At 35.8% G+C, this 24,419-nt stretch overlaps 2 protein-coding genes across 2 annotated transcripts in view; one reads left to right on the plus strand and one right to left on the minus strand.

Annotated features, from left to right (window-relative positions):
* Hwt (SH2 domain-containing adapter heavyweight) overlaps positions 1 to 24,419 on the plus strand; it is a 251,558-nt gene that overhangs the window by 73,507 nt on the left and 153,632 nt on the right. The window lies entirely within an intron of this gene.
* LOC139987129 (uncharacterized) lies at positions 14,662 to 18,743 on the minus strand. Its single transcript, XM_072003070.1, has 3 exons — positions 18,573 to 18,743; positions 16,611 to 17,032; positions 14,662 to 16,191 (listed from the first exon to the last, which is right to left on the minus strand). The coding sequence occupies exons 2-3, from the start codon at positions 17,027 to 17,029 to the stop codon at positions 15,615 to 15,617; spliced, it is 996 nt and encodes a 331-aa protein (XP_071859171.1). The 5' UTR covers positions 17,030 to 17,032; positions 18,573 to 18,743; the 3' UTR covers positions 14,662 to 15,614.

A 24,419-nucleotide genomic window follows, 5' to 3' on the forward strand; every position in this document is an offset into this window, starting at 1 on the left:
GAAGACTATCGATGTCACTTCGTGTCTGAAAGAAAATATTTTAATATGACTTAAGTGAAACGGAGAATTGATGCAGAGAACAAAATTAGATGACCCGACGATTGATATTTTTGAAAAGTTCAAAAATAATTGATTGCCAGTATTTGAATCGATATCTTAAAATTGGTCTCCTATAAACAACGGAAAATATAATTCATCATATTTTATCACGTGATCTTCATACGTACTCCACTGGAAATTTACTATCTGCCGCATCACACGGTGATATATCAGCAACCACACGAATTGTACGGACAAATTCTACAAATTTCTTCGAGAAAGTGTAAACGAAGTTGACTGGTGCCAAAAAAGGAGGCGTACCAAGAACGGTAGAGTAGAACGTGAAATCGAGCTGAATTATTGTTTCAGTGAGCCGGCGGACCACATAAAACATACTCTGACACGGCGAGACGAACACCCGAAGGAACGGTTTGATATATTTCCAGGCAACAGTTCCTCTTTACCTCTCGACCACCCTTCTGAGAGGATGTTATTTATTTTCTCCAGCTACCGAGGAAAAATTCCGCTCCCGTTTCCTTCCTTCGCGGTTTGCACAGTCCGAGACCCGATTCCGTAAACCAACTATTGTGGACGATACTTTGTAAGTATTTCGTCTTTTGTCGCGAAAGAAAGCGACGTTATATAGAATTAATGCTCGTCTGATTCCTCCTCTAATGACGAAGAGAACTTGCGTCTCGCGAGACTTTAAATTTGTTTCAATTTGCTTATTTTCTATTGTTGTTAATATTAAACAACGTTAATAGTAGAATAGACAAACTGATCAATACGGAATTTTTTGTAAAATATTTGTCGATTTACAATGGCATATTTTTGACAATTCGAATGATTTTCTAATGTAAAATATACGGATAAAATTTGTCACGAGATTTGGAATTACTGCGTGTTTCGTACAATCTTCTAATATAAAAAAAGTTAGATTGGAATTCCGTCATTTTCGAAAACTTCTCAAAATAAATAAAATTAATTACTAATATCTGTAGCATTAATTTTGAATTAATAATAAAATTAGAAGATGATTCGGTGTAAGTACAATTAGAGAAATGATTTTAAATTTTCCACTGCTAGTATATCTTTCATTTTGATTTTTTTGGTATAAATTCTTAATTGTAGCGTTAAGCGTATTTTTATGCTTCATTTCTTAATACCATTCGAGGGTCGAAGTCGTAAAAGTCTCGACGATTTCTAACGAGCACGCTCGTCAACCCTCCTGCTCGTACGAAAATGTAAATGTTTCCCTCTTCGAACGAAGAGGCGGATAAAGACGCGTATTTGGTCTCCGATAATGTAGGCCCTTCTAACGTAAACGATCATTTATCCTAAATTCACGATAATTCGCTATTAAACCGCTTCTGTGGTTTGCTCTGCTGTAAGTGATTTGAGTATGGTTGTGGTCAGACACTTGTGCTGGGTATTGAGATAAGTATACAGCTACAGTGTCTTCTATTTTCTGTTCATCTTCACTATGGCTAAATATACCGTGGATGTTAAATATAAATAAATATAAATGATGAAGTTTTGTTTTATTGCAAATGGTTTAAGAGAAATATATTAGAAATATTTAGAAGATTAAGTGAATCGAGAATTAGAAGAGAACGTAGTTGAAGGTGTAGAGGTTCTGATCAATCTATTTAAAAATATGTTGATTTGCAAAATTAGGTATGATAATACAACATAGTAGAGTCCATGGATACTCGAAGAAATAACGTAATTTCATTAATAGAATTTCTTCTTGATTATTAATATAATCAATTAATTAAATTTCTTCTTCGTTACGGTCTCTGCAACGATTTTTCGTACTTGCAGATGTTTATTCGAAATCTCTTCTTCCTGATTGTACGTTTTATTTCACTAAACTGCATTATATCGCTTTCAATTGACATTATGTTCGTGAATTTTCCTTTCTCAATATAACAATGCTTATGAGAAAAGTAACAGGTGAGACTTTGAGAAAAAAGTTTCATTAAATTCTTGAACCCGCACAAGTGAACTCGGTGGTTCGTGTGCGTTCAAGAATAAAAGAAGCTTCAATCTCACACTCTGTAGAGGGTCGAAACGGTTATTGCTGTGGTTATCCCGAATATTCTACCTGGAAGATCTCTTCCTTCATTCACGATTGCAAGGGCAAGAAGAATGAGTCTCTCGAGGCGGAGGTTTCTCGTGTCTCTCTGTTTTGATATCGTTACGCCTCATCAGTTATTAAAGAAGACCGTGCATACTTCTAGCCGTCTGTACGAAACTTCACGATGCATTATTGAGAGATTCTCAGATGGTTGGAGATATGTGCATTAGTCACAGATAATACACTCGTTGCGTGCACCGTATTCTTTCAGAAGTCTTGCGAGGAAAGTCAGCATTTGCATGCTCTGGAATATTTAATATCTGAACCCTCCTTCCCTTATTTTTTTCAAGTCTTATGGATACTTAATTAGTTCCTTGTCGTAAGATTAAATTAAAGAGAAATTTCTGTATAAGAATCTTTAGGTATGTATATAACAATTGAACAGAATTAAAAGAATTCAAAATGGATCAAAATATTGTATTTATATTATTCTAAAATTATAATTGTTTCATTAAGTTTCATTAAGAAGAACAGCTTTTGAATTGTTTAGCACCCACTTTTTTCACAACTTTTCACAAAATGTTAGGTGTCATTTAATAACAGGCGATACACTACTTTTTGCATTTCTAATGAAATTTTTGTGAAGTGAATAAACTCTATGGTAAACAAATAAAATATTTGTATACTGTAATTCTTCGTATTCAAGATCAAAGATCAAATTACTTCATACTTCAATATCCACCTGTTTCGCTACACATCACAAAGTTTCCAACAACCACCGGTTACATAACAAACAAACCAAACTCGATTTTTTTTAATAGAAAAATTTCACAGAGAATAACTGACGCGATAACTCTTTATTCCTTATGTCGGCTATCGAAGCCATTAATCTATGTTCTCCGCGTGGTACAGCAATTTGGAACGTCCTTGTTCTCGGTTGACAAGGTGTTGCTATAATTTAGAGGCGGGTTCAAAGCGCGGCTACCCCACCTTTCAGCAGTGCAAGCGTGTTACACTTTATCCATATTTTAAAAAACCACTTTTGCGACGTATTCGTCGTGGTCACACCCCCTTGCTCCGGGTTGCCGGGTTGTACCCTCACTCCCTTGGGAATCTGCGGTATAATAACGTTGACATAGTCGACGTAGAAGCACTAAATAGGAACCGGCTGTTCCTCCTGTGCTCCTCGTGTACTTTCGCTTCGTATTTCGCATCCCGAGCTTTCATACGTCCTCCTTCAGATAGTATACTCAAATCCATCTGTGCAAGAAGAGGGTCTATGCTGTATAAGGCCTGTTGATACTGCAGGTGCATTATTACAATTCACCGCGGTATCTCTTACCTTCTCGTAGCCATGGCATACTGGCCGAGGCCACTCGATCAAAAAGAGTTACGGTTTCCCGCCGAACGTATATTTCACCTCATGAAATAATTTTAAGGCCGACTCTTCAAAGGAATTCCGGCTATCTGTGATGTTGCACGATTTTTTATACGATGGTTTGTAACAGATTAACTGCCTTGTAACGTCGAGTAACATTTGTGACACACTGATTAATGCGTTACGAATAATTATTATTGAGTTATGTATAATTTTATGTGCTAGATTAGGTTAGATGCGTAATAGTATTACTTGTATGTGAATATCAGTGTGTGGAAGCATGTGTGTGCGTTTCAGAAACAAATGAATGTAAACTGTTCAGTCGGTTAACAGTCGGGTATGGTAGAAAGTGCTGAGACGCGTGCAAGTGTGCATCGATGAATATCTTCGGGATCATTTATCAAATAAATATATAACCATTCTAATATAAATTTCAAGTGTAAATTTAATGTTCATATACCATTATCTCGGCTATTAAGATCCGAAATTCTCAATAATTATATTCAAGTTGAATTTTTATTTTAATTTGAAATTCCGGTTCTTCAGATGAACATTTTTAAACTTGGGTTATAGTACCTTGATGATTCTTGTATTAGTCGTAGCGTTTTAAATACAAATAGGTATGTATCAAGGTATATGATATTTGGGTTTGCAAGTAACTATGCTTTCATGTTACGAGCTACTTACTTGCAACTCCATTACCTTTTTACGACTTTTCTTAGCGATCACAATCGTTCGTCGAATCGTGCACTGTTTCGAGATACGTTTTTATTCCTCACCGTTTTAAATATCTTTCCTTACCAATATCATTTTAACGTTAGAGAGTGCTCAAGAAACTTTTTCCAACGAATCTCTCGACGTTATTTCTTGCCCTCGTTTCATATTTTCCGTATAACGACGAAAGCTTGAAATATAGGACAACTTAAAATAAATTCGTTAAATGGTTATGCATATTTGATCTTCCAAGCAATATAGTACACCGTAAATTCATAGAAATCATGTTACGTACATATCATACTTGGTTACATTGCGAAACAATGATCCTTTGTCACGCTGGTATGTTACACCCTTTTTTAGTATAAATAATTCACGCAGCTTGTTACCTATATATACAACATCATAGTGATAAGAACAGCCTACAATTTCAAAGACGTATCTCGTCTTGTGTTTCCATGGGGTACGTTTAGAAAACCAGGAGGGATCAATCTTACGCGGAAGAACAATGGACGCGTTGTATGCATTGATGAAAGTCTTTCCTCAACCCTTTGTGGATCCAATGTAATTCCAGTAACGTCACCGATGACAACGACGGGCGAAGCGTCGAAAGAGGACGAGCAAGAGGGCTGAGAGTGGCCCTGGTTCTGCTTTCCAATGCGAAGGGGTACGTACAGGGGTGATCCTTAATGGAAGAAACGCGGAGGCGCCGTGGATAAAGGCGCCACGACGCGACGCTACCCTACCATCGGCTGTACAATTTAAGACCATTTATTTAATTGGTTCGTCAAAGTCTCGGCGACTAATGCGTCGCGATGAAAAGGCATTGGCCCGACATTACTATAGATAAGATCGTGTTTGGTAGAAGTCAAACACGATTAGAAAGGTATGGATAGAGATTGCAGACGAACATGTTAAAATTGGTGTCTGTAAGGGAAGATTTAGTGGATGATTGGATACGAAGTTGATTTTGGGGAAGATTCGCAGGTTATACGGAGGCAGATTTTTACGGGGTTATTATAAATAGAACAGGCGGAAAATAGCGAATAATAATAGGAAATAGTGGGGCAAGTGTAAGGTTTAAAGTTTGATTTTATCGAGGAGGTTTCGAAGTCTCGAGTGACGAGTATTGTGACGAAGATATTTGAGGTGGTACAATGAAAATGTATCTGGACCGTATCTCAGTATCATTTTACAAGTACTCCGTCACGTACAAACGCGACCAAGACTTTGACCAGGTCTTGAGAACTTTTTGAATTTTAAAAACATATTGGATTCCTTTGCGATTCCTTCGCTCCTCTAATATTTTAATGTTTATTCATGAAACCTTGAATCCTATGCAATACATTTTTCTGTTCATTACTGTGGTCGTGTGCGATAATTTGCATTCGAAAGTGAAGCAGAAGGCGTTCGATAGACTTGAAACGAGAGAATATTAATTCGAAATCTATGATTGCAATATGTTCAATGTAAATTTTTTATTATCATGGACAATTATCGCGCGTATTGGTATCAGCGGGAAATTTGCATCAAGTTACGAGCAAAATCGCGTGTACACGTGACTCGATGGCGTATTTATTTAACGACGGAAATGGCTGTTGAAGCAAGGTTCGCGGTGGATGTTAAAAGGTACTATTAATACGTGGCTCACGCACCGGCCATTGGTCATCTACACGCAGCCGGTGGTGACGTTCGGCTCTTTAATTACCATCGATAAATCATTAGAAGAACACACGCCCCTGGCTTTTTGTTATCGCCGTTTTCCTCTTGCATGTACGTTTCGACATTTTTCCCGTTTATTAACACGAACGCTTGTTCTTACAATGTACATACTTTAAATAATAAACATTCATATCAATGCTTTCTTGTTACCACGTTACCACGAATATCACACGATTCAAGCTTTGATCACAGAATTAGGTTTTAATACTTAAAGTTTAATTTTAAAATTGCTTGCTACTTTAACAAAATACAAAATATTAGCCATTTCTTTCATTAGAACTGTTTGTTTCCTTACAATTGAATTTTCTTAAATTCGATCAAAGAGTGACTTGAAAGATTCAGAATGGCAAATTATAAAAATAATATTTGACCATTGTTTCCTAGAGTCTACTATTTTTACATTCTGTATTTTATAAATAATTCTTCTAAAAAATTTCCGTTCCTAAAAGATTAAAAAATTATGTTACTTTTGAAGCACATACGTGATTCATCAATCTTATAAACGTCAATTAAGAATTCAACGAACAAATAACCAAGAACGAAACTTGACAACGTTCAATGATTCTAGCCTGATAAAGATCACTCTTGGGCCTTACATTTTTATACTCGATAAAAGAACACAATGAACGCTGCTTTATCGTCTGACGATAGGGAGATTTCGTGGATGGGGTTGCCTATTTATTCGTGCGTAGGTCGGACGCCGAGCAGACGCGCATTGTTACGAAATCATCGACATTGTATGAGGGACTCGATTTATTTTGTCTATTCGGCGGAAAAGTGCTTTCATTTGCGAGGTAACTGTCAAAGCGATTCGCGCAGAGGGAGATGTACGATGGAAGAGAGAGAGGGAAAGGGGTGAAAACGAGAGGGAAATCTGTGTACGATAGACGAAAACAGGATAGAGGAGAAAGATGATGAGAGTGAAAGAGAGGCAAAAGTATTGTGCGCTTCCACTATTCGCTGTCACAAAAGCCCTTAATTCGACAATGCATCCGTCGAAGAGGACAATAGCCAGCTCTCTCGGTAAATAATGATTCCTTCGATTCTCGACACTCGTCGTATACTCTTTCGTTTCTCTCTCCGCGTTAACATCCACCCAGCTGAAGCTTCGATAATATTTATACGTCGGCTTTTTCTCGCTTCCATCGAGCAGACTTAAGGAATACGAACGTCTGTTTTGGATTCGCGTGAGGGGTAGGTTGCTTATAAATATTGATGGCTGAGAAACGTTATTAATAGACGGGTATAAGTAGTTTGAAAGTAGTTTGGAACAGTGGTGCAAGAGAGAAATTCTACTGTATGCAAGTAGACTCGAAGCAAGGTGAGACAGATATAAGTACCTACTTGAAATGAAATGAGTATTTCTAAGTAGAAGACCGGTCGAGTGGGAACTTTATGTACACCTTCATAGAAATTCTTTATTTATTTTAATCACTTTCTTTGACTACCTCTCCTCTGAATTAGCATATGAATTATATCTTTAAGCATAATTCTATTGCACGCTGATTGCCCATCTTGTGAAAAACTACATAAAATTAGCAAAATAATGTTTATAAGAAAATCAATGATTCACAATCGGATACGTAAAACAGAATACGAAACAGATCGTAAAAGTAACTAACGTCTCACTTTTCTGTATTATCATAGTTCAATATATTGACAAAATATTATTTTATTTAATTGTTTTCAAATAGAAGGTGCTTTCTCAATAGATTACACGTACTTGATATATCTGTTAAGTAGATGATACGTTTATATTGTACGTGTGAAAGTGTATGTGAGCGTTGAAAGACGCCCAGGTCTCAGTTGGGACAAAAGCGATTAAAAGCGGTTAGAAGTTATTAAAAGCCGTTAGAAGTGATTAGAATTATCAAGAGTAAACAAACAACCGAGCGAGTAGGTTATCGAGTCCTTCAGAGAATAACGTATATGTAGAGTTGAATAATTTGTAAATAAATTTAAACTATTTGTTTTTCCAAATCCTCTCTATACCTTAACAATATCAAATACGCTAATGAGGGGAATTTAAACTATGAAATTCTGCATACTGTAAAACGTTAATCAGGTTAACGCAGCAAGATACGATTCTGATACTACTGAGAATTCGGATTTCGTTTAATAAGGATTCCAGGCGTGTACTCGGTTTGACGATCAGCCGGGTCCCCGAGGTAATTAAAAGAAAGAAATCAGGATTTTTTAGGCGAGATTGCAGAAAGCGGAAAGCGTCTCGGAGACGTGATTCGGAGACGTCGAAGAATTTGAAATCGGATTAAGCGAGAGTGATGGGACGGTCGATTTCGTAGCCGGCTGTTTCATCGGCTTTTCATTTTTCGGCCCTCCGGGACTGGTCCAACGCGTATTTGCATTACAAATACACTTTTATTCGGGTTTCTTGCGTTTCATTAAATTCGTTTCTTCATACTGTAGCTACCGTTGCTTCTCTTTCTTCTTGTTCCTTCGTCACCCTTCGTTCTCGTCTTGGTATGTAAATGCCTTTCTTGTTTGTGCAATATTTCTGTCGACACGAAGAAAGGGTTCAGGAAAGGGAAATACCAATTGAAGGTATATAATCAATTAGAAGTTCATTGATTAGATTTCTACTATCTGCGATATTCTGTGTACGATGTACTTTATGACATTTTCAAGTAACTGGAGGTGTCGGTTGTAAAATTGAATGATTTCACTGATTATTCTTATTGTCTATGATTTTTCATATAGTCCATACAATACGAGTTAATGTTTAAATAAAAATACTTCGTATTACTTTGTTAAAAATTTTTTGAGCGATACTGTCATTCTTCGTAGTTAGACAATGCATCTGTTATCGTTACAATTTTTCTTTTAGCATGTTCAGTATATGTAGTTGTTCCTTAAACGATATTTTCCTCAAGCAATAATTTCAGCGGCTGCTTTTGTAAATCAATAACCAATTGTCTTAACGATGTCTCTTCTCACTAGTCGTCAAATAATAAGTTTGATAAAATATTTGTGGGTATTTTCTTACGCCTCTTTGCATCTCGGTTCTCCAATTCCTTCTCGCTTGTCGCCTTTTCTCATGCAAAGAGTTATATTAAAAATTGTAATCCCGCACCGAGAGACTTTCCCTCTTTATAAACCTCGAATGCAGAAGTCATTTGTCAGGAACGTGCGCGGAAACAAGTATCGGAGTTGTTAACGTAATTGCTGGAAAACCAGATGAAACATCGTGTTGGTTTTACTACAAACAAACCACTCTTGCGACCTACTAAATTAGATTACACCGACACGCGCTTTGACGTAGTGTAAAGTTAATCTCACCTCCTTTGTCGATGATAACTTGAAGGAATTTGATATAAGACGTCCAGAAAATTGTTTGTATTATGATTATCGAAGAATTTAGGTTAAAGAGGAGGCGAGGTGGAAATAATATGATATAGATCGTAGCTTTGTATCAGAGATTTGTGTACTGTAAATCAGTACATTCTTTTCACAAATTTTTTATTCATCGAATTTCCTAGAAAGATGTATTCTATTAAAAAATTCCATTTCCTATATTCTCTGAAAATTCCATTTCCTACCTTCGACGTCTCATCTACATATAAAAACATTCGCACCTTTTTTACGAAATCCTTGCAACATGTTCATCTGAATATCGCGTATCGATCGAAGAGAAAACCACGGAACTAATAATTACAATTACACAGTGAGAAATAAAAAGATCCCATAAATATACTTTATTTTAATTCATAATGTACATATTATACAAATTTCATATCTAATATCTCTAATCATCAATTGACAATCCTATAATTAACACCTATAACAACCAACACCTATAATTACTAATTGACGATTAATTTCATGAATACATTAAATCAACCTCTATGTCTAACAATTAACATCTCCTTCTCCTACGCATTAATCGATAAACGCCGCCCGCAACTCTCCACGCTTTATCCATCGTTTCATTTTAAAAAGAGGATCTTCAGCGGAAACTAACTCTGTAAACTCTACAATCACTTGACGATCATCCTGGTCATACTCTTCGTTCGTCATGCACTCTCGCGAGCGGATATCTGTTCGAAATAAATCTTGATCCGTAGAAAACTCGGCTGTAGTTACGATCTATCGATGAACGATAATCGCGTACGTGCCCAGGGAATCAGATGTTTCGGTATCCAATCACCAAGGCCCTTCCATAGGATTGGCGTGGATTTTCTCGTTACCGAAACGCTGATAGTTATATCCTGACAAAATTGAGATACGACTGCCTTTCCCCTTCGCGGCGTCGAGAGCAACTTCATAGTGAATTATTGAGTTCGCGTGCGTGCTTCGTGCAAGGTGTTCGCCACTGACCTGAAGCTTCGCTCCGTTTTACTTAAGCGAGATGTATTTATGTGAGAATATTATGGTCTGGAACTTGTGGCCAGCATATGAGCCCCGTTCCGAATACCGTACAGTTTATAGACATGCTCCAGCTTTTCGTGATCAACGCACGATGATCAACGGGTGGTCGCGGTACATAGATAACGATAATATCGGCAACGAGATCGTGCAGGAGGATACAGATATATGGGTGAATGGTATTACGAAATAGACAGGTAATTCACGCTGAGAACGAAATGGTTATTAATATCAATTGTTACAGTACACGAAGGCCTTGGATCTCTCAATGTATGTAGGTACAGGAAATTAGCGTGTGGAGAGTGTCGTAAATTGAGATTCTTAAGTGGCTTTAGATCTCCTTTACCTGGGGCCATTTGAAACGGTCGTAGCAAGGGAAAGTGAAATATTATACATAACTGGATGTACCTTAATCGATACCGTGTACTTCTAAATGGAGGAAATTATTATTTGTAAGGTTATTTGCTAGTGAAGTAATACATTTTTAGGCTTTTTATTTAAAGTTGCAAAGTTTTGTACAAGAAGTTGTACACATTATTTACTGATGAACTGCGGATTTTGTGCAGTTTCATATTTTTATAGGCGGAACGGAAGAAATGGATTTAATATATATAAATTTGTTTTATCTATTCAGTACCATAGTTAACATTCCACTTTGAAGATTTTTTAAATTTTGTACATATATTATATATATTCTTTTCACACTTGAATTTATCGTAAATTAATTAAACTATTAAGTTGGTCTTTCTTTCGCAAACGTGTTTTTTACAACAGCGCACCTTCATATAAACGTGAAACCAAGTCTGTAAAACGTCGCAGTGTTTATCTCAACATAACAAAATGGATCGTACGTTATTCGACAAAATAATATAAAACAAAAAACGTGCGTCTATTATTTCCTCATAAAACGAAAGAAACTTTTCGGACAACCTAATATATACAGTGTTAAATATTAATATATACAATTACGCTCTATTGAATTATCATTGCTTAAAACCCTCAAATGTTAAATTTCTCTCCATTGTAAAAATTCGCAATTTCCACTGTATTACCAAATTCCTCTTGATATACGTCGACATGATAAAAAGTCAATATCGTTGACATCTACTCGAAGGAAGAATCCCTTGATACGGTTTTCATAAGGGGTTCCAACAGCGACGGATACTCATAGAAGGATATCGTGCTTTTGCAGCAAGGATTTGACTGTTTGGACAGTATTTAAGGAAAATAACTGGAAGATATCCGACGAGTCGCTTGCTTTGTCAAGAAGTGTTCGCCCTTGTCGGAATCCTTATAACACTTATTCTACCTATGCGTCTGATTTGAAGCTACCGGCTTATCGTATGAATACATGCATTAAGGTGATTCTTGGGTCAGGCGCCAGTCTACATCTCGGCTGAGACATTGTACGTGGATTTCCGGCGAAAAATCCCAGTCCGCCATTAAATTCGCTTTAGGCAAGAGAATGTTAGAATTTTTTGGCGCAAAACAAAGGTTCCTTTCAGTTTATACGGAATATTTTCGAAATTTAAATTTCGATCGTGATTTTGATATTTTTACGCAATAATTTCACAAACTATTCTCATTACTCGGAGAGATGTTTTAAATGAAATTAAAATTTTATTCTGAGAGGGATAGCAATACGTAACATGAGATAAGATAATTATGATGGACACAAATTCACGGATACGAGTCTATATGAAAGTGTGTCTGAGATTTAAAAATGATTTTTGCTTTTTTAGATGAAACTGTATTCTTCTATTTACCTAGACGCATGATGATTTCTAAAATAAATTGATTCTTGGCAAGCATGTTGATCTTGCAAAATTATTCAAGGTCATATGTTGTCGTTTATTCTAGTTTAACATACAAATAAAATTATTTAATTTGATGTAGAAAATGGCTGAGAAAAGCTTAATGAATTCTATCGTAATAAAGTTGCAAATTACTTTTGTATTTAGAATAAAAATTATTATGACGAAGAGTGATTCTTCAAAATCACTAATTAAATATGGTCTAAAGGGATAGTAAGGGTTTACCTGAAGGTTAGGCTAGTGTGTATTTTTCCATCCGTAATAGACATATTTCCTATGATTCCCTCGGAGGAACTCGGTGTAACTATAAGCAAAAGACACCTGTGTCTTAATTAAAGTTGGCTGACTTCGTGCTCACCGTGACCCTTCGTGTCACTCGTCGTCAGATCTGTTCCCCAGGGGTGTAATTTTCTCGCACCCCTTCACCACCCTTTTCCTTCCTACCAGCTACCGAGCAAAGAGCACACAGTTTATATCCACTTTCGTTTTAGACATTTGAATACGGTTACTGATTTCCTCGTCTTTGAATTCTCTTTTATTTATACTTGCAATAAAGTTATAAATATCAATATTGGCCAGAAGCGTTTCACAAACAGAGACTGATTTTCAATATTACACATCACGTTCATTCGAACGTAGAAGTCTCGTGTTCATTTTAATTGAAATTGAAAGGAAACTGCTACCTTTTGATCAGGTACCTTCTGCTATTCTCAATATAGAATAATAATATTTACTTAGGATAAATGTTGAAGAAGTAATAAAATATTTCATTGTATTTTATTGTATATTTTGCTCGTTTATTATCCATTTGTAAAATATTTTTACATAAATAGGACATGGCTGGATCATTTCATTAGTTATTTCAGTCTGATAGAAAAGTTTCCAATATTTCACGTACATATTTTCTGTAGTAAGATGAAAATAACGTGGGAAAGAAAAAGAAACTGGAACGTCTCGTTCACATTTCGCGAAATAACCTCTTCTTACTTCAGAAGTGAATATCTTCTTTAAGAATTCGGGTGGGTCGCGGTGATGGTAGTCTTTCTTGGTCTTTACTATGTAAAACAGTTTCTATTCCCTTTTGTCCATCGCCCGGGTCAGCGTTGATCGTTAAAGTTCTGGCCAGGCTGGTGACAGCTTCTGTGAACTGTGAATGGACAAGAGCTTACCATTTTCCGGCCCGTTCAATATTTATGTAGTATCTAAAAAGCTATATACTCGGATCTTTGGATCCTTTGGAGATTTTCATGCAGTCAATCGTCGAATCTTTTTCCCTCTGAATCCACTCTTATCCTGATATTTTAGACACACATATCTTTTTTATAGACGAAGAGAAAAAGAAAGTGTAATAATAAATTATCAGATACTTGGCAAAATATTCGATATCTTAAATATGGAAACGTTCAGCAAAAAATGGAAAGTTTCAAAAATATAATGGTTTCACATTGCCAAAATTCAATGAAGATTTGATTCGTGAAATTTTATGATCAAAATGAATAAAGGAATTCGAGGAATCTTTTATTAACGTTGAGTTATGCTTTCATTGAGGTAATTAGAATTAAATAATCTAAAAAGAAATACAGAAATTGGTATAATTTTCTTACCACAAATATGCATATAATTCATCGAACTAACTTCCTTTTTTCAAACTTATCTCTAAAAAAAAAGTAATTAATTCTTCGAACAATCTGCTTTACCTAAAGAAGGGCAAACCTAGACGTATACTATAAAAATACATCCTTACTTACCTTTATTCCCCCAACCTATCATCATCGTAAAAAATCCTATTTGAAGATTCAATTTTCCTCTGCTGACACGCGCAACGACCAACCTGTTAACTTGTACAGCAAGATACGGTTATAAATGTGTTGGACGCGATTTATTATCTTAATACTTGAGCATAGAACGTGGAAAATATTTTCCGTTGACATGAGGGTATTTATATACACGTTCTAGACAGTTCGTTTCTCAAGGTTTTTCGGTGGTTTTATAAATGATCGCCATAAACGTTCGTGTTGGCGTTGCAATGCCACGAAACAGTGCGATAGTTAGCGGTTAGGAAAGCTGTACATCATTAGCTTCCAGGTGTTCGATGTCCCAGGCATACCCATCATTCCCTCATTCCAGGCGATCATGCCCCGGATCATCCCTCGAATGGCAGTGTAAGTTTCACTATCGTGTTCATGATACAACGAGATTGCAACGATCCAGAATGGATGGAAAGAGGGCGGAGAAGAGAGATAAAGAGAATCAATGAAGAGAACGAGTCGTATTAGTGATAAAATCTTTACTCGCCGCTTTCTCTAGTCGAAGATTTTGTCATTCCCTTTCTTTAATTATATTCATAAAAATATGACGATTTGACAAAATCTTTACATATTTTCTGAGATAAAAATTCCATCGTTTCCATTCTTTAATCGTGTTCATAAAAATAAAGTAATTTGACAAACTGTTCACTCAAATTTTTCTCAAATTAAAAATTGTGTCATTTTCGTTCTTTAGTCGTAATCATAAAAAAAAGAAAAAAATAATAACTTGCATAAATTTGCATTTATTGTACTTGTCTCGCTTTTAGAAGAGAAATACATTTTTATTATAATGTTCGCATAATTTGTCAAGTTATTGAAAATCATGAGTTGAAGGGTTTATAAATTTTCTTGCAAATGCATCGTGGCAGACGTAGAAATGCGCATGTTCTAGTTGATGGTATTGCAGATTGCGAATGTAATTAAGTTTGGATTTAGTTCGTTCATTGGAAAACCGAATCGATGTGCCGTTTAAAAGGAGGACACCTGTTAACTGGCATTATACGCGTAATTGGAATAGTAAAAGTGCACAGGGTGGCGTACGTATTGTTTAATTTAATTGTATGCTTTGTAGTTTCTTTTTTGAAATATAACAAGATATTTGAATCTTGAAGTAGTTTTACATTGTTATTGATAAATATATTATTACAAAATAGATAGGAAACCAATATTTTACAGGGTATCTACTGTATCTTTTAATACATCTTCTAAATCCTACTTCTCTAACGAATGGAGTTTGATTTTAGAATTCGAATTCGTTTCGCTTAGATGAAACACTCTTCCTCTAAGTTAACCTAATCGATGGTAACGTAATTAATAGTGTGGTATTCAATGTGCTTGAACTGTCTTCTGGAACAATGTATAGCTAGATGCGAATCGATACTTGGAAGTACTAACGACGTTGGTTTGAATGCTTGTACGTCTTCTTGTGATATATTGGGGAGATTAAGAACGTTTCGTCATTTATTATGAAATGCACGGCGCAAACCTTTCAATTATCATTAAAATGCTAATATAATATGTGAATTTACTTGTAATTCTTCTAAAATATTTCTCAAATAATAAATATTTTTAAACAATATTTTATACGATTAAATGAAAAGTTCAAAAAACGTTTACTAAAAGATCCGACCAATAAGAAATAATCTTGTATCTATGTTCTTTATAAAATACTTGATCTATGAAAGATAATTAAATTCGCAGTTTCTTTCATGAGCGTGTTTTCTAGCTGGTTGAAACTTGGCGGTGCATCCGTTATACTTGTAAGCACACTCTTCCATTTTGTAATTGCATTTCTCTTGGTGCGTTTCCAAACGACTACGTTTAGGTCTCACTTTACATCCATATTCGGCCCATCCGCAAGGAACTTGTTCGTCAGGATCGTACTCTCCTTCTGACGAAGTATCGTCATCACCGGTATCATATTTTTGATAGTTACATTTCGCTTGATGTAACTCCTTTCGTCTTCTCGGCATGTTCACCATACAGCCATATCTTCTGTATTTGCATTCAACTAATTCTTCAGGATCTTCATAATCGTCACTCGAGATGGTCGCTCGTTCCATGGAATCGCTAATGTTCTGCTCGTTGAAACGATCCTTGTAAATGCAATGGCTCTCGTGAATCGAAATCCTCCAGGGTGACGTTTTCACATTACAACCTACCGCTCGATAGGTGCACTCGATCAAATCGTCGTCTTTATGGGCTACGTCTGTGGGAAGGTGTTCCTCCTCTAAGTGAGGACGAAATTGACATCTGAAAATTTAAAAAAACAATGTGAACATTTTCGCTCTCTCTCTTTCTCTCTTTCTCTCTCTCTTTCCTTAACAATGTGAACACACGATCATTTCTTTTGGATTGAATAATAAGTTTGTTCATTAGCGTATTTATAAGTATCGTATTCTATATCAATATGGAAGAGTGATACAAAAATTATTTACAGAATTCAAAAATACGTATTTTCTGCCAATGTCTTATTTTCTTATTTCTATGTCTTCTTTTAATTTCAATTTGAACGTTGAATTTAAATCGATGGATATGTTGATCGGTCAAAGCAAATATTTCATCTACAACAGAATTTCGTAGTTTTCTATCGAAATTATTTTTCAATTATATTCGTGTTATGTTTCGCTTGTATTAAAAATGACTTTATTAAAAATTGCAACGTTCTTTACCGAGACTCGTGTAGGTCCACCAAATTTATCGGTACTTTCACCCAGCAACCCAGATGAGTGTACGCACATTCATTTAGTTCTTGATCTTGAAGTGGCGGTGATGGGTAACAGTTTCTCTCGTGTTCCTGAAACTCGTCCAGTTTTGGAGCGCTAGGATCATACTGATGGAACTTGCGTGGAAGTGGGTGAGGTAGAAAATCTCTGGTTGGCGATACCGATGAAGACGTTCGTGTTGGCATTTCCATGTGTAACGGCCACTGACAAGTGGGACAGTCGTAGTAATAAGGTTTGCAACGATAACACATTGTATGATAATTGGAGCAAGCGTATCTGGGCGTTAGTTCCATTTCCATCAGGCAGATCGGGCAGACACCCTCGCTTTTGAATCTCTCGTACAGATTCGGGTACAAGCTACTCATGATCTGATAGAAATAATTGATTATTTAGTTTATTTGCTTTCTGGTAATATTTTAATTTCATTTCATAAGTCCACGAGTGATATTGAATGTTGAAGAAACGAATGACGTGCTTCCACGAGTTGATACATTGCAAGAAAGTGGCAAGAGTAATTGTAAAGTCTAAGATAAATTTAAAGAGCAGTGTTTATAACATCATCGCTTTTCAATTTATTTATTAGAATATTTATCGCGGATGGCTTTAAACGTAGTACGACTGCGTTATACATGAATTTTGCATATTGTGGTTAACACTTTGACTGCCACGGTGGTCATTGATGACCGGAGCGCTTGGACTTCTTACAATTATAAAAATTGTATAAAAATTGTCACTTAGGGCATTTTGAATATAACCAATAATAGAAGATACTTCGAAATAAAAAGTGTCGCATTGAACAATTAAACATTTTTATTAGAACATCAAAACAAAAAAAAAAAAAAAAAATGAAAACGAATATTGCATTTAGTGATGCACTGTTTGCATCCATATTTTTGAGGGGTAATCTACGAATATTATTATAAACACAGCTTAGAAAATAATCGTAAATGCTGCTTTATAATCGTATAATTGAAGTTAGAAGTGTGCACATACCTTACTATTATATATAGAATGAGCAAATTACTGTTTACTAATATCTTCTACACGTTTCAACAATATATTCTGCACGTTTTGCTTACGACGAAATAACAAATGCGAATGGTTTGTTGAAATAGACGAAGCCTTGTTATAATATGTCGCTATCAACTGTTACCAAGGCGCCACGGTGATCACCCGTGACCGCCAGTAAGATAAACGGTCCATTGGGGAAGAATGTTGTCTTACATCATCAATTTATTATTATTTTTTCATTATATGCTTTGAATAATAAAAATACTCCCGTGGGGTCCTGAGCGAAACGTGTGATTTCGGCGTGGTAGGCAAAGTGTTAAATCTATGAAGAACGATGAAAAACAGGTGTTCTCACATTAAACACGCGAAATTTTTTATCAGTTAATTGATTATCAAATCGACTATCTTTAACCGTCGCTACGGGCTTAACTCATTGGCCACGTGACGCAAGAATATAGCTCAGACTTGTTCTATCTTATCTTATTCCATTGAAACACGAAGTGCTGTTTTAATTCCTAATCGAACATTTGTTAAAACATTGGAACCTTAAATAACAGTGTACTTTTATTTCCTCTATAACTTGAACAATTCGTAACCATCTATTATTGTTTGAATCTAGTAAACAGAATCTGTGGATAGGACAGTATTATCTTTAAATTCCCAAATCCAGCGCAAATAATTTACTAAAATCCAACACGACAGATCGGCATAGAAAATTCACAGAAAATGTTGCCATTTGTCCAATTTCTTATCTTCCAGATAGCATATGACGAATACTTATTCATTCACGCCATAACGACGCTCACGTACATCATCTTTACACGTTCGTTCACACACACACACACACACACACATACACATGTGTATATTAAAATCGATCGTGGTGAATTTACTCACTCGACAGGTTGTTCTCGTCCTTGCGAGCAGCGTTGGGCGAAACTGAAATTACGGGCGCGCGGGGCGAAAGAAGAGAGAGGAAAAAATAGCTGTCGCGGCACGTACGCTTCTGTGACAACCGGCACTGTGTGTCATCGTCCAACTGTCAGCGTTCCCTTATTTGCCAAGACCGATAGCGCGACTTTATCTGATAAAGCCTCTTTTGGTAGGGAGTCGTTTTTACGTACAGCGATATGCGAGAATGTAACGCGCGCCGCCAAAACCGAATGATTTCCGCGCGCGGTAGAAAATGAAGTCGGCTAAGGGGGAATCGTCGTTGTTCTCGTTGTTATGCGTGAGTCGTCGAAACGAAAGGTAACCGAGGCATTTATTATCGTTGCCACGTTCTCGCGAGAAATAGCAATGGAAAAGACAGAGGAGAAAAAAAAAGGAATAAAATAAAAGGGAGGAGAAAGAAATAAAAAGAAAGTTGAGAGAGTTGGACAAATTTTTTTCGAATATTTTGTTCTTTCTTGTTGGCTGGTTTTTATGTTCCAGAGGATAGATGGAATTAATTACGAAGTTTACATGGGTGTGAGATTTTTAGATCGGTATCAGATACCGACGTCGCTGTGTCGCACGACGAAGATCGTAACGTGTGACGGATTTCTGTTTCCATTTTGATTACTTGACCGGTCCATGGTGACAGTTAATTATGGATGAAAAATCGTAACTGGCCGATATGCAGTGTCACCCTTCTATAGCGGGACAGCCTCGTTATGCTGCTTCCATTTTAGTTCACCCTCTGATGGTCATCGTTGATAATCTTCGCGTGAAATCTCGGATTATGTTTCATGGGTCGCGTTCTTGGTGCGCGTCCCTGTTGCTCCGATTCATAGATTGGACACTTAGGTTGTGTTTGTTGAATATTCATTTTTGAGGGGATGATTTGTTTATTATTTCATGACAAATATTATTTTACAGGAAGAAATTTGTTCACTCCGATTTCTAATTTAGTACGATATTGCGATGGTTCGTACTTGGTTTATTTAATGTGTCATTTCGAGTTTTATCGTTAATTTGATATTATGATAGCAATAGTCGAATTAAAGTAAGTCGAGATAAATGCATTTTTCGATAAACGATAAACGTATATTCGTCATAACGTTTTAATACGTAGCTTTTCTTATTTTATTTTAATCCTGTTTTTAATTTGTGTTTTGCAACGGTATAATGATAATTGTAGATATTGATTAAAAATGTGACTGTTATTTCGGTCTCAGATGATGCAATGTAATTGCTGGTTTCTATATATCAATAATGGATATCGTAGATATTTTAATTTTATTGAGTACCGTTTTATGGCCAATTTAAGAATATTTTATTATCATATCGATAATATAGTTATTGATAACGATATTTGTTTAGAATGAAGAATCAGTATGGAAAAATATCAGTATGGACGTCGGCTTTCAATTGGCTGTCATGCACATCTAGTTTCACTGTGTTCACTGTTGTCTGTATGTTCTAATATTTTATCAAGTAGTTTCATTTTAATGCAACACAAATGTTTACTTCGCTCTCAAAATTAATTTGTCTTTGGATAGTCGCTAGTTTTAGTTGATAACATGAAAACCACTTACAAATCTCAAAAATAGGATACTGGTAAACAGACGAATAAAAAACACAAAGATATGATGATTATAATAGAATTAGAATATACATTGATACGTGTAAATCTACAGAAATGTTCAAAATTTTCCACGCATTATCAATAGCAATCATAGTCACTACCACTTTCTACGAAAATCTATCTCTATAATCATCAAATGTATCTCTAAAACAATAAAGCAATCTTTACGTGCTCTTAAATTCCGTGCTAGTAATTCGTGCCTGTAACGAAAGTATTCGTCTGCAATGCACGCGTCACGAAACCAAATACGAGTACACGCGTATGATATTCTATACCCAGCCTCATAACGACCATCCCTCATTTGAATCCCTATACGAACGTCACATCAAAGATATCCGAGCAGACCATCCCTCGATGAGGGTGTAACACCCACTGACCATAAGTCACTTATGTAAATCCGTGAGATGGAAACACGCGTCACTTCTCGGCGTTGCGCGATGTCTACGAGGAAACAAATTGAATTTAATATTCAGCGTTTCCATGGGTTAGCGTGGTCTTCGTCGCCGTTTTAAAGTTTTACGACAACGCTTCGATTAAAGTTGTTCGTCTGGGACGAACGAAAATTACGGAATCCTAATGATACAGACATGAAACTGTTTGTAGAAAAGACGCGATAATTTGTATGTGTCCGATTGAAGAAGTTTTGTGAATACATATTTCGTTGATGTCATCTGGCGCTGAATTTCGAGTGGAATAGAAGTAACGATGATTTATATGATTTTCAAGCACTGTTTCGATTAGTTGTAGTGGTCATGCATTTGAATTCTTCGTATTTCGTATTGTACTAATTGTTGGAAAGATAGAAGATATATTTGATGAAGACAATGCTTTAAATTTGTATATCGATAGTGTTTCATATTTATTCTGCAATATATGGTTTTATGGTTATTTAATGCAATGTATTTTATAACGTTGCGAGATAAATTTATAATAGAACATAATTGCGCCAAATAATAATATTGTGTGATTGTTTCGTGAAATACACTGAATCGTTCTGCATAATGCAAACACGGCACGTATTATAATCCTCTCCCATAATACTGTAACACATAATACTGTTATACATATGAAACGCGTCTTAATAACAAATAATAGTACGTTGTATCGTCATTATACGTGACTCAAATATTAAACAAGTAATTCATTTAAGTATCTTTCTCGTAATTTCAATTAGATAAAACATATATTTTCCTACATTTGTAATCACGTAGAACTCAATTTCGCAGTATGCCTCATCTTATCAACCGCTTTATTTGTCACAGAATAAATATATCACATCTAGTAACAATACAATGTTATTAAGAACACCTATTCCGAAACTTGTGCAATTTCTTCTAAACTGAATCACGCAACTTCCTTCGATTCTCTTGGTTTTTTCTTCGCGTTATTTCAAGCCGTCACGAGATATCTTCCGATACATCTTGCGATCGTGACATATCGTACTTCTCAGACAGTGAAAAAAGAATATCGATATTACGTTCTCGATATTTCAGAAGCTTTTATCTAAATCGCTTAGCCGGCAGTGAGTTCGACCTCTTTATTTGTATGCACGTCACACCTCGCCACAATAATTCGCCAGGACTTATTTACCAGTCATTGTCCCTCTCTGCAGTTTTAATGGGTCAATGAAAGAAAGGTGTGCGCAGCTGCATTCAGCCAGCCCACAAAACAGCTTAATGAGATGCTACTCCTTTTTCGTTCATTGAGTTCGGCACAGAACGGTTAGAGGGAGAAAGAAATGGCGTGAAGGCACGGAACTACAGAGGCAAGTTAACGAAATAAGCTTGTGATTGCGTTTCGATACCGAGGCTATCGGAAGAACGTCAATTTATTCGCGCTTAGTACTTCCCTTTCTGTATTTTATTACTTTTTTCGGCTTAATTTAGCATTTACAAATAAAATTGTTAATAAATACGAATATATACATATATATTCCTTTTCATTATTTTCTTGTGTTAATTTATTATTTATGAGCAAAATTATTAATAAATATTGATTAATTTTGATTAACGCTAATCGACAGAGTGCAGATTTTTGTGCATTTTTTTTATAGAAAATACGAAAATGCAAAAATACACAGTATTCAAAATATTATAATGTTGATTTTGATAATGTTGAATTGGATTAAAAGAGCAAAACCGAAAAGGGGAAAATGTACTTTTTTCTTTTTTAAGTTATACTTTTTCGAATAATTCTTGCTTTGGATCGGTAAAAATGTACAGCGTAAAAGTTCCGCAGTGAATTGGGATGGAATTGCCAAGGAGAAGCTTCGCAGAATCGCAAAAATGTTCCAAGCGGATGTTTGTGATTTTTATTCCTCTTTAGCGTAGAAAAAATTTTCTGCGTTCAACTCTTTTTTTTTTTATTTGAAGTACGAGATATAAGCATAGAGTTAAGCATAGAGTCGAAATTCTCGTGACTAAGATACAATACGTAGCTACAGAGTTCTTGTATCGATTATAGCCGCGAAGATAACATCGAACGTGACCGTCTTAAGAGATTTTGAATATGAGATTAGGCTCAATTTTGCACCGTAAGCATATTAATCGAGCCAGTATCAAAATCGTTAAACTATGCAAAAATTGGTAATCATACTGTATTTCTTGCATATTACTAAAAGTACCAATTAATTATACTTTATTCTAACAGAGTAGTTCAAATAATAGGATTTTCAATAAATGAATAATGCAATAACGTTACACTTTACGTTCAACTTTATTGATACCTTGGCGAAATGATTTGTATGTATAGAAATATTTTATTACCGTGATCACATTATCGTAAAAATTAGATACTGCATATTGACACCTAATTTTACTTATCTGAAATTGCTTATTGAAACAAGTTTGTCGTACAGTCGTTTCTTGCTGATCGATACAAGCGATACGAGAGCATTGTGAAGCTTAATCCGCCAACTACCTCGGTGATTGATTCGTACGTATTCTCGAGCTCTCCTTATTGGGCGTAATCGATCTTTCCCTTCCAACCTTTTTTATTGTAAAGGAGAATCAGTTATCGCGTTTGCTTTCACTCCAGCTGAGCAGTTCCATTTTGTTCCACGGTGAGACGACGGAAATAAGATTTCCATTGCGCGCACCTTCAAGTGTAAAATTTGTGCAACATCAATCTTACGGAGATTAAGTAGAATAGAATAGAATCTTGATAAAGAATGTTCTCGGTAAATTCTGCACACGAAAATGAATATGCATGAAATACGAAGATTGAAAACGATGTTATCATCTTTCGGCCACCGTAAGCAATATCTTTTGAAACTTAGTCTTTGAAACATATTAAAATATTCGACATCGTTTATCGTATCTCTATTATTAATTACATTTTCTCACATTCATAAGTTATAATATACTTGTTACCGTTGAAGATTTAGTAATATTAATTATTAATATTAGTAGTACAATTAATATTTTCAATAGTACTTTTTCAACACACATTTAAATATACATTTGTTCACGTACATTTAATTCTTCTTAAATATACAGTTACTTGAGTACATTATATAAGATTTGAAATTGTACAATTAAAAGCTAAATCCTATGCAGGACTACGTTATCAAAAATCATTACATTCGCGTATCATTTAAAGTAGACTTTCGTGTTTTATTAAAACACACTATTGTTGCAATATTTTTCATACTGAAATCAAAGTACTCTTGGTACTAGCGTTTTCTCATTCGCATATAACCATCTCGAAACGCATAATTACGCTAATATCTGGCAACGCGGTGATTCTTCCATCGCCTTTGTATAGGGAAGAAAAAACAAAGAGACAGAGAAATAGAGAGAGAAAGAGAGAGAGAGAGAGAGAAGACGCGACGTACGTCGTTCATAGTCGAAACAATTCCCCCGTCGTCGATGGAAAAGCTTTTCCGGTGCGCGAGCATGTGGGCGGTAGAAGGGAGTGTGGGTCCTGCAATATGTCGCATAATTCGACCATTCCTCATACCATTTTTCCATGAACGCTTCGAAGGGAACAAACTTGGAACATGTGTACGCGTGCATGCATGCTTTTGCTGTTTCATAAATACGCGAAGTAGGTGGGCCTGTCGTTTGCTTTCAAAGACAAAGTCGCGAAACGCAAACCGATCCAGGGAATATCGGGATTGTACAGGATTTTATTCCACGACGGGGGATCGTCAAGATCGAAGGAACGCATGGGAC

The sequence above is a fragment of the Bombus fervidus genome, chromosome 1, assembly GCF_041682495.2.
Source record: "Bombus fervidus isolate BK054 chromosome 1, iyBomFerv1, whole genome shotgun sequence".
Taxonomy (NCBI): Eukaryota; Metazoa; Arthropoda; class Insecta; order Hymenoptera; family Apidae; genus Bombus; species Bombus fervidus.